Genomic DNA, 12671 nt, shown 5'->3' on the forward strand with positions numbered 1-12671 from the left:
TCTTTATGATCGTGGAGGTCTACGACCAAATTTGAACATGCTCAAAACATTTGTAGTGGAGTTGTGGCCAAAACTAGTCGTAGTAGAGGCGTAGAAAGGTCGTACTAAGGACTTAGTAAGATCGGGGTGGGCGTAGAAGCATCGTATTGTAAACGTGGTGCAATCGGGAATGCCAATGGAAAATATTTCGCTGCGACCTTACCATTGAGACTATCCCGATTTCTTTACGACTTTATTACGCTTCTACTACTTATTGATACGATTATAATACGACAGGGAAGACAATAATACGCTGCTACTACGCACTTCGTCCTCAGCACGACCTCACAACGATTCTACTACGTCATAACCACGACAATTGCACGACCTAGTTCTGTTCATACCTCTACTTTTATCACCACGATCTCTGAGTGTTTTTTTTTTGTGTTGACTGGCTTGTGATTACAGTAGTAACTACTTCGACCACCCGGCAACCGAGGCCCCTCTGTTTTGTTGAAAAAGCCTCGTACAAAGTATTGTATTATGATGAAAAATATAAGACGATTAGAATTTCCGTTAACAGGTAAACGTGTATTTCTGACTAAATTAATTACAATTTATTGATTTTGATTTATACATTAAGTTTGACAGATTTTAAATGGTATGTTTCTCCTAAATGGATAACATGATTAACACAATGGTTTAAATTACTTTTCAAAAGGAAGTTTGAATTGTTTAACTTTCGATACGGTGAACAGGTTCCAACAATGAAAAAACTGTAACATACTTTAGAACAAAGAATTCATTCTAACGTTTTTGTATTTAATTTGTAAAAACGTATTTCTTATTCTTGGTCTAAATTAGACGTACATAAATAATCCAAATTCAAATGTAAAATATACATAAACAAAATGGAGGCAAAGTGAATAGTTAAAACATGTTCACCAACACTTCGAAGCGACTCGAATTTAAAATAATTTTCTCTTGAGATCTAAAAACCAATAAATAGTAAGTGTTTAATTTTGCTTTCAATTTATATCTAATTTTATTGTCAATCTACCTGTGAAGCAAATTTTTTTTCAAATATGCCAAGCGAAAGACCTCTTTTGTACTTTACTGTCAATGGATACAGTATTGCTTATTTTTTGTGTATTCATGTATATAGTGTGGCCCTAATCGCCGCGTATATTGTTAAAATCTTTACTGCCTGGTCACGATAAAGGTTAAAACCCTATTTTCACATAAAGTGACTGGCTGTCTTAAATACACATGCATTTTTATCGATAGAGAAATATTTTACCGTGATCTGTTATATTTACATGTATATCTTCAAATAATCAAAACCGTATATGATTGGAGTAAGTCTCTTGCTGTAGACACAACATTTTAGGAAACAAAATCTATAAACTAGCGTGTGTAAACCATATAACCATATCACATAAACTGCTTGATAAAGGAATTAGGTAGTGACAATTTACTTTGAAACTTGACATAAATTCCTAAGACACTTCACATTTAAGAAATTCTGAATAATCATAGGTCTGTTCTATGTTCCTTTATAATTTCAACCACATATGAAGAACTTGATCTTCCTTCACAGTATTGGATACCTAAACTACAGAAGTATCTTTACAATAACGTTATCTTGATGGGTCTTCCAAGTTCCCACGAAAACTCTTTCGTAATTATAAACATAAATTTTATCAGACAGGCCTCACAGTTTTTGTTAAACTACCTAATCTAGGAGCGGCGTGAATAAGATGTGAATACTAAAAAATGTCATAGATCTATTAGAGTTCATACAATCTAAGTCTCTTTCCTCTTTCAATTGCATAAAACTATTGACTTTTCTACACTGTACAAGTATTCCCCATTCACATCTAAAAGAGTTGGTCCTGCTTTGATTCATAAAAATAAATGGTCAACGTAGGTACAAGTATCTTGTTTTAGGCAGGTTTCAATCGTATTTTGTAAAACATCACTCTGGTTCTCTCTGATGGGATTCCGGTTGCTCAATCTTTGGGTTTCTATGTTTTGTTTACTGCTGTTTGTCTTTCCGTCGTTATTTGTTTTGTTTTTTTGCTATGACACTGCCAGTTTGTTTTCGAGTTATGAGTTTGAACATGTTGAATATCCCTTTGGTTTCGCTAACTTTGCTTTCTAAACTTTCGATGGTTAAACATGTTAAATAAAGCCTGAATAACACTTGAGTAAGTGACATTTATAAATGGAAGGATTCAGGAGATTGATTGCAAGATTTCTCAATTCTCTTTTTTTCATTCGAATTTTTAAATGAAATTGATTTTATTTCGTAATAAAGTCATGTTACATTCAGATGAAAACTAAAATACACAAAAACACTGCAAAAAATTGTTTTTTATTATTTTTAAACGCTTTGAGTGAGTATTTTACTGGTAAATATAAATAGTTTTGTGATTATCAACATAACACTTGAACACTGACAGTAGCGAAATGTTTTACATAACAACTACTTTTCTAGCACATCGTCGCTTGATTATTTTCTTATTCATGACATTAGCTTTTGTTGCATTTTAGTTTTTACTGGAATAAACGGCAGCATGAAGGATAATTCAGAATATAAGCAAATGCTAGCATGATAAAGAATTATGGAAGACAGTTCTGGGAACCAGTAATAACATTTAACTGAATAGAAAATATAAAATCCTGTAATAAATAGGACAGAAAAGAAAAAAAATCCTTGAGACTTATTGTTATAAAATGGAAAATTATAAGCAGAAAATCAAATTTCAATAGCAAAGGCAGAAAAACAGACAATTTTCCTGTATAAGCAAATACTGAATTGCCAAGAAAGCAAGTGAAAAAAAAAGATGAGAATCCTGAAATAACTTAATGTTCATAGAGTCATGTAAGTTAATGTTGACAACTAAAACAAATTAAGAATGCACCACTTAGTGCAAAGATATATTGCAATTATTATTGAATAAGGGAGTTGACTCTCCTCTGAGCCATTAACACTAAATATTGGTTAGCAAGTAAAACATTCCAGATTATCAGTAAATAAGGTGATACCTTATAACAATGGCGACAACTGTTGGCATCCATTTATTTGCTACAATTTACAGTGATTATTGGAGACACTACTTTTATCAGCAATGCTAGAAAAATTGCAGCAAGATTAGCAATTGTGACCATCAGCCTAAGGAAACCATCCATAATTTAGAGAGAATACAAACACGATGGCAACTGCCAATGTTTCATGTGTATCACATGTTTCAGAGGAAGAGGAGAATTATTTAAGAATGCATCTATTGGTGGCTGGAACTTCTCCGAAAGCAGTGCGTATATTATTTGATAAAGAATTTCATCCTTCTCTGTTAAATTCATCCATTAAAAAGGGATATGAAACACTGTCTGACTTGAAAATGAAGCGCGTCATTAACGCGGCTCAGTGGAATTTACTGTTTCCCCGTGGTGGTAAGTATTAGATGGATAATCCTGTTGACTTATTGTGTTTTTTTTTAAATTATCGTAGTATTTCTTATATTATAAACATTTAAAAGAAAAAATAGAGGTGTATACTAATCAGTAGACTTGCTAACAACACATTATAGCAAGACAATTATATAGCGAAACTGATTAATAAAGCATTTAGATTTGTTAGATATATTAAAAAATCCGACTAAAAAGAATAATTTCAGAAAAGACTTACAAAAATGACAATAAAGGCAACTTTATTTCATCCCCTGCAGAACGCTTTTGCAATTTATTGATTACACCTAATGGATACAGAGTTATGTAAGTGTTGAACGACCCCTATTTCGCCTAGAATATAAAGTCCATTATCTTAAGAGAAAAAAGTATTGTAATAGGGTGAATGAAACCCTGAGAAATGATTTTTGTAGAGTTTTCTAATGAAGTTTTCACCCCTAACAAAACTGAGAATTTTGTGAAATTTGAAAAAATCTGCTAGATTTCCGCCAAATGTAGGCCAAGAAAACATAGGGCACAGGGTTCACCAAACTAAATATTTAAATCAGGTTGTTTGTTTGACATAAAACATGCTCTCTATGCTTCTGATCCTGAAAACAAATGTCAATTAGCCTGTTTTCTTTGAATATTGATGAAATTGAAATGATGATCATTGTAACGTCACAGACAGCTGATAATTAAATATAAAAAAATGATCATATAGCCAGTCATTGTTTGAACTATTTTATTCAAATGCAATCTTTAGGATGATAGGTATGACATACTTATGAAAATGTTTGCTAGAAATAGGGACCGTTTGGGGCCTTATTGAACCAACTTAAATGAAAAAAGGAATCATTTTAGGAATGAGACCGTAACTCAAAGACACAAATTTCACGTATTCAAATACTATAGGACTGTGAATCAGCAGGTTAAGCCTTTTGAGCTTGATTTGTTACTGAGACAATTTGTAATAATGATACTATTGTTTATTATGGTTTGTTTGTACTTTGTTTGCAAATAAACCGTTATATGACAGTGCTTTTTTCTAAAAAAAAAATCATCGAAAGGTGCCAAGACCTTGTTGATAAATACGATGGTCTTGAAGTATAGATTCTGGGTACTGACTTTGTTTATCATCTTAGTAACGTGTTATAGTATTCTTTTATTTGTTTTATTAATATTACTTTTACTGTTTAGTCTGTTTTTGGTGGTATCCATTATTACAAATCACTAATACATTCCGTCATTGTGTTATTGTTCTATGATAATTTTGTATTCTTATCTTTCATTTTTGCTAATATGCTTTGTCTATATGCCTTTTTGTGTTTCTTTGTTACATACGACATGGCTCTGTACTTATAAATCCCGTTTTTGTGCCATGGTAAATGTTTGTTTACATATTTGTTTGTTTTTATAGTGATTAAGATAATAACACAATGTTAACTGCTGTTCCCCTATTTTTGACATTTTTACCTATTATGTCTGTTTGTTTTGTTCACACATCGTTGTCAATATAATGCAACTTTATGCGACTGTCATACAAGTGGGAGGTTTAGCTAGCTATAAAACCAAGTCTAATCCACCATTTTCTACTTACGAAAATGCCTGTACCAAGAATATGACAGTTGTTGTCCATTCGTTTGATGTGTTTGAGCTTTTTATTTTGCCATTTGATTACTGACTTTCCGTTTTGAATTTTCCCCGGAGTTAAGTATTTTTGTGATTTTACTTTTTTCTATATCTGCTTTTATTCAATGTTCTTTGGTATAGAGAATTAGAAGGGTTAAAGGATAGTTTAAACTCGCCAAATCTCCATATATATGACCCACGTGTGGAACCACTTAAGTACTTTATTATATCATATTTGAATGTTCGTTTTTAACTTGGACAATTAAATGTTGACGAAAGACTGGATGTATTGTGTGTGTATCTTTCTATTGTGAAAAGCTGTATGTTGCCATCTTGATGTCGTTCGTTTGTTTTCCCCCATTCAGTGACTGTCTCATTGAAATTAAAACACCAATTGATTTTATTCATATTTCGATAATTTCCTGTATGTATGACACATTATTTCTTAAATCTTTCACGCAGAGGATTTCAAATTCAACCAATTGAATGCTGTAATCATCAATATTATTTGTATATTAATGGATTTCATGTGAGCATGAATATCGTTTTATTCAAAACAATCACAAACATTTATAAATTAAAATAATTAGTTGTTTGGATTCCTTGAATATGTTAAACACGTGTAAATTGATATAACTCTTATTGTATATTTATAGGTGCACCTAACTCGGAGACTTTTGATGTGACATTAATGATTATATTACTTAGAAACCTGGCAAATTTTCCTGAACCTGCAGGTGGATATGACAAATTACCATTGAAAACTGAAACCACACCCATAGCTGACTTAGCAAGAATCAAACACTACAGAAACCATATAGCTCATTTTAAAAACGGAAAGATGAATTCAGCATTCTTTACAATTGCATGGGAAGATATCAGTGGGGTAAGAATATCAGTTATCCGATAATTGCAACAAATGATGCATAATTCATGTAATTTTGAAGAATCGAGTTTTGAATTACCTTTTAAAAATCACAAGCTTAATGGGTGTTACATGCAAAATGTGTGTGCTGACTTTCTCAATGAATTGTTGGAATTGTTTGGTACTCAATGTTCTTCAACTTCTTACTTTCTTAGCTCTTTCTAATCGAGCGTCACTGATGGGTCTTTTTTATGGCATTTAGCGTGAAGGGGTTTGGTCCTGGTATCTATGGTGAGTGTATTAAGTATAGAAATAAGAAAATGCGGTATGATAACCAATGATACATCTATCTAGCTGAGACCAAATAAAGCGGAGATTAGCCACGAAGGTCGGACAATCTTCCATTTGTTGTTTTTGTTGTTAATGATGGATGTCATGTAATTTATAGAATATACAGTTGCTTACAATTTGTTCTGAATTCATAATCGGACAGGTGCATGCCCAACTTTATAATATCAATATAAACGACTACAATAGGCGATTAACATATTTTTGTTCTTGGATGTATTAACCTTCAATTGCATTAAAAGATGCTAAATTTATTAAAATCAAAGCCTATCCTCCTAAAACTGACAGATATTCTTAAGCTTATTTCAAAGAAATTTTCGTCTTAGTTTTCATTTTTGCTTTTTAATGTTAACAAAAGTTATCACTGGTTGCCACTTTTTAATTTGAAGCACCACTGATAAGATATACATTGTCTTGAAATCAGAATAAAATGCATTCCGGTGACTAAATATACATGCAATTTAGTCAAAGATGCATGATTTTTTGTATTAGTTGTAATTGGCTTTGAACTGTCTGTCAGTAACTGCGAGTACTCTCAGATCTGTACTTAGTGTCTCTTTGTTGTTGGGATGTACAAGTACCCGGTCACGTCAACTATGTGTTTTGGTTAGATGTATTTCTATTTGTATCCATCTGATGAGTTAAGCCTTTTCTCATCTGATTTTTATAGTTCGTTCTTATGTTGTACTGTTACACCACTGTCCCAGGTTAGGTGGATTGTTGGGATCACGCTAACATATTTAACCCCGCCGCATTCTGTATGTATGTGCCTGTCCCAAGTCAGGAGCCTGTAATTCAGTAGTTGTCGTTTGTTGCTGTGATACATATTTGTTTTTCGTTCATTTTTGTGTACATAAATTAGGCCGTTAGTTTTCTCGTTTGAATTGTTTTACATTTGTGATTTCTGGGCTTTTTTAGCTGATTATACGGTATGGGCTTTGAAAATTTGAAGGCCGTATGGTGACCTTTAGCTGTTAATTTGTGTGTTTGTTTGTCTCTTGTGAAGAGTTGTCTCATTGGTAATCATACCACATCTTCTTTCTAATATAATAGGTGGTAGTAATGAATTTTATGTTTCTTTTATTACAAAGGGTCAATATTCTATTTATTTATTTTCAAACACCATCTTGTATGGATGATACTTATTTATTCACTTATTTTCAATGTTAGATACCTTAAAAATACTGTATAATTAATATTATGTATATGAATGTATATGCTCGGAAACGTACCCTTTAATTGAATTTAATAAAGTATTCGTATTCGTATATAAATCGTTGAAATGCACATATGGTGAAGCGTCGACATATGAAATATGGCACCTTACGTCCATTTTTTCATATATTCTTTTGAATACTCGACACCTATGTATTTTAAGTTTAGATTTCATTGCTTAATGATCGTTTATTGTGCAGCATTGTAAATCAAAAGTGGCAAAGATCCATATCAAAGAGAAAATTAGGTCTGGTAAACTTTAGAGTTTATTTCTTTCGTATAGCTATGTACGAAACGACTTCAAAAATAATACGAAGTAAATTAATTTGATATGTATTACACAGATGGAATACAATCGAACTGAGCTCTAAAATTCTTTAAGTTTTGATATAATTTTAACATTTTAACAGGCGAAATGTTCAAGTATGTCAACTTTCATTTTGTAAATATGTCACACAGTTATAGCAATTATATTTTGGAACAATGCAAACTGCTATGATCATGTAGTACGGTTGAATCCGTTTCGTGGTCGGGCTATTCCAGGTTACTAGGGTGTAAGGTCGGACCCGTATACTGTTTTGTGCGAGTTGATGTGAGATGATTTGAGAATAAAGATGTGCAGTTTATTTTAGTATTGACCTGTCTTGTTAGTCCCCATCAAAGTCAAGGTCATATCAAAACACAAACTATTTAATGTCACACATAAACAATCATGTCTTTGACACATTAGGTTGATGCCTGTACCAAGTCAGGAATAGGACAGTTGTTATCCATTCGTTTGACATGTTTGAGCTTTTGATTTTGCCATTTAATTAGGGACTTTCCGTTTTGAATTTTCCTGGGAGTTCAGTATTTTTGTGATTTTACTTTTTCAAATCCTTTAACAATTTTATAGGCCGTGAAATTCCAATATATATTGCGTGGCATCTGCTCATTTTTTTCATTTTATTTTTATAGGCTATAAGAAGAATAGGTGGTCCAGATATGGTTGAGGAATGTAAAGAGCTAAGAACAAAACATTTGGATCAATCAACAGTACCTTGGAACCTGAAAGGTAAGGAGAAAAACAGTGAACACATTTCCTATACCTTGAAATGTTTTAAAGTATCAAAAACTAACATTATTTACTGTATTCCAATGAAATATTTAATAACACTAAATTGATGGTACAACTCTGAGACCTACTCTATAGTGAGCAATGTAAGACTTATTCCAAGGTCAATTTGACAAAATGAAAAACAACTACAAAATATTGAACCAATTTGTAGTTTAATGAAACTGAGAAGATACGAGCATAACTTATGGCCAGTCAATTTTCAAAAGAACTGGTGCGAAAATAAATCTCACTACAATTACGTTCACATTTTCGTGACCCTTACTTTTGAATTGTATAAAAATCAGTTTTAGAATATTGAAATTGCTTTTAGCATAGACTTTCAAAGAACATCCATCAACACCAAATTCTAAAAGTAAAAATAAATAGGTTGATATGATTATTTATCACTGATGGAATTACAATTAGTTTTGATCTGAACAAACTAGTTAATATTCTTAAAAAAGTGCAAGTTAATTCTAAACAAAATATATGATAGATAAACAAAATGTTCAAACAAAACTTTTAGAAATAACTACATCGTACCAAAGAATGTTAATTGCTACTGAAGAAAGTTCCAAATACTTGAAATTGGAAATATGAAAACATACCGTCCTACATTGTAGTATCAGTGGATGTATTTCAGAGTAGGTTTTATTTTAGGAAAGTCAAACACAAATGTACAAAGTCATAATATATTGCCCAATAAAAATGTATTCTGATTTAAAAGCAAAAAGACATCCAGAATAATTAAATGTTGCTTGAAACAATAAATAAGTAAATAAGTGGTCTTCTAAAGCAACAAAACAATGTAATTTGAATATTTCGTTTGTGTAAACACATGTCTTATTGATTTTTTTACGTCAACATTGTTAAATAATTGTTTCATTTGCAATGGTACCACGTTCTTCTCATTTTTATGGGGAAAATAAATCAAACAAAACTCTGTTTATGTTGATGTATAGATATTTCTCTTATGACTATATATATCATTTATTCATATTTTAGTACAATTCCGTCAGATACTGGATCAGTGGAAGAAAGATGATGTTAACTTTGTGAAAACTAGAGCTGCAAAACATGTGCTAGAATTTATCAAGAAACATAATTGTGTAACTATTACTGCTAGTTCTGGTGTTGGAAAGACAGCAACCCTCCGACATGTGGTTTTGAAAATGATAAGAGACGGGTATGATGCATTACTGGTAACCAATCCACATGAAATTGTTCAGTTTTTTAATCCAAATCAGAAAACATTGTTTGTTATTGATGACTTTTGTGGAACATTCTCAATAAACCAATCCGATGTAAACAACTGGGAATCAGTCATAAAACGTATTAAAAAATTAACTGGAAATAACAATAAACACACAAAAATTATTGTTGCCTGTAGATTACAAGTCTACAAAGATGAACACTTCGAATCATTATCAATTTTCAGAACCAATACATGCAACTTGTTATCAGAAGACTTATGCTTGTCAAAAACTGAAAAACAGTCAATTGCAGAGACATATCTGAAAGATGACGCTTCTGAGATTATTCAGTATTGTGATTTATTTGATTGTTTCCCATTGCTCTGTAAATTGTATCATGTTAATTCGGAACTCAAGATTAAAGATTTCTTTCAGAATCCATTTTCAGTGTATGAAGAAGAGATGGAACATCTGAAGAAGAATAAAAAATTTGGTAAATACTGTGCAATAGCATTGTGTGTCATTTTTAATAATAATTTAAGAAACGAAGTTTTGACAGAGGAAATAGATGAAAAAACAAAACACATAATATACAACACTTTTGAGGCATGTAGACTGGACAAAAGTACGTCAAGGTCAATCTTATTGGATGAACTTGATTCACTTGAGCAAACTTTCATAAGAAAGGAACATGGTGTTTACAGAACTTTACACGATAAACTGTTTGATATTTTATCGTATTACTTTGGGAAAAAGATGCCCCAGTTTTTAATCCAGAATGCACACAGTGAATTTATTATGGAACGTTTTTTATTAGAGAGAGAAAAAGACAGTCACCAGTTCCTCACGATAGTTCCGCCTAAATTCCACCAGATGTATATACAGAGAATGGCCAATGACTGGTCTTGTGGTAAGGTTATTGATGTGTTCAATAATATAAATATGGACATACCAAAGTTCAGACGACGATTTCTATGTTATTTAAATACACTTGATATTACACACCAGAGACAACTAGCACAAACATGTGATGACACTGACAACGATACTGTTCTTTTACAGAGTTGTTTTAAAGGTGATATTCCATTTATTCAATGGTGTTTGTATCATTGTGTTGATATTAATCTGTGTAGGAATAATGGTTTGAGTCCTTTACATGTATCATCACAAGAAGGTCATACTGAAGTAGTGAAGATGCTATTGGAAAACAAGGCAGACATAAGTAAGTGTAAAGATGATGAAGCATCTCCCCTGTTTATGGCATGTCAGGACGGATATAAAGATGTAGTACAGTTGTTACTAGATAACAAGGCAGACAGTAATAAGTGTATGGATAATGATACATCCCCCTTGTCCATTGCTTGTCAGGAAGGACATATAGATGTAGTACAGCTTTTACTAAAAAAAAAAGCAGATATCAATAAGTGTAACGATGATGAACAATCTCCAGTGTTTATGGCTTGTCAGGACGGACATAAAGAAATAGTGCAGTTGTTATTGGACAACAGGGCAGACATCAATAAATGTATGGATCATGAGATCTCCCCCTTATTCATTGCTTGTAAGGGAGGATATATAGGTATAGTTCGGCTGTTACTAAACAACAAAGCAGATATTAATAAGTGTAACGATGAAGAAGCGTCTTCCCTATTTATTGCTTGTCAGGAAGGACATAAAGATGTAGTACAGTTGTTACTAGAACACAAGGCAGACATTGATAAATGTACGAATGACGATGCATCCCCATTTATAATTGCTTGTCAGGAAGGACATAACGATATAGTACAGCTGTTATTAATAAACAAAGCAGATATCAATAAGTGTATGGATGATGAAACATCACCCCTGTTTATGGCTTGTCAGGAAGGACATATTGGTATAGTAAATTTGTTACTAGAAAATGAGGCAGACCTCAGTAAATGTATGGATAATGAAGCATCTCCCTTTTTTATTGCTTGTCAGCAAGGACATAAAGATATAGTAAAGTTGTTACTAAAAAACAAAGCAGACATCAATAAGTGTAAGGATGATGAATCATCTCCCTTGTTTATTGCTTGTCAGGAAGGACATATAGATGTAGTACAACTATTACTAGACAGTGAGGCAGACCTTAGTAAATGTAAAGATAACGAAGCATCTCCCTTTTTAATTGCTTGTCAGCAAGGACATACAGATATAGTACAACGGTTACTAGACCATAAGGCAGACATTAATAAGTGTAATACATGTGAACAATCTCCTTTGTATATAGCGTGTGAGTCTAACCAGAAAGATATAGTCCATCTGTTACTTAATAACAAGGCGGACTTAAACAAGTGTAGTATTGATAAGATATCCCCCTTATTTATTGCTTGTCAGGAAGGACATATAAATATAGTACAACTGTTGCTAGACAACAAAGCAGAAATTAATTAATGTAAGGATAATGAAATATCCCCCTTAATAATTGCTTGTCAGAAAGGATATGAAGATATAGTACGGCTGTTACTAGACAACATGGCTGACATTAATTAGTGTATGAATATTGAGATATCTCCCCTGTGGATTGCTTATAAGGAATGATATAAAGATATAGTACAGCTGTTACTGGACAACAGGGCAGACATCGATAAGTGTATGGATAATGAGATATCCCCTTTATTTGTTGCTTTCAGAAAGGACACACAGATATAGTAAAGCTGTTACTGGACAACAAGGCAGACATCAATAAGTTTATGTATGAAGATGCCTTTCCCTTATTTTTAGCTTGTCAGAAAGGACACACAGATATAGTAAAGCTGTTACTTGAATACAAGGCAGACATTTATAAGTGTATGTATGATGAAGCCTCTCATTTGTTTGTGGCTAGTGAGAAAGGTCATATAGATATAGTAAAGCTGTTACTGGAAAACAA

The 12671-nt window shown here is 32.3% G+C and overlaps 2 protein-coding genes across 2 annotated transcripts in view; both read left to right on the forward strand.

Annotated features, from left to right (window-relative positions):
* Positions 1–5733: 5733 nt before the first annotated feature.
* LOC127720620 (ankyrin-1-like) overlaps positions 5734–12671 on the forward strand; it is a 47364-nt gene continuing 40426 nt past the window's right edge. The window contains exon 1 of the mRNA XM_052227305.1: positions 5734–5947. Within this exon, the coding sequence (XP_052083265.1) occupies positions 5753–5947 (195 nt within the window). The 5' untranslated portion in view covers positions 5734–5752. The remainder of the gene's footprint in view (positions 5948–12671) is intronic.
* Positions 9610–12462, forward strand: LOC127720622 (ankyrin repeat domain-containing protein 50-like). Its single transcript, XM_052227306.1, has one exon. It carries the CDS (start codon positions 9758–9760, stop codon positions 12191–12193), a length of 2436 nt encoding a protein of 811 aa, XP_052083266.1. The 5' UTR covers positions 9610–9757; the 3' UTR covers positions 12194–12462.

Source organism: Mytilus californianus, unplaced genomic scaffold (genome assembly GCF_021869535.1).
Source record: "Mytilus californianus isolate M0D057914Y unplaced genomic scaffold, xbMytCali1.0.p SCAF_11, whole genome shotgun sequence".
Taxonomy (NCBI): Eukaryota; Metazoa; Mollusca; class Bivalvia; order Mytilida; family Mytilidae; genus Mytilus; species Mytilus californianus.

Coding starts and splice junctions, on each gene's coding strand:
- LOC127720622 (XM_052227306.1), top strand. CDS start 9,758: ATGATAAGAGACGGGTATGATGCATTACTGGTAACCAATCCACATGAA.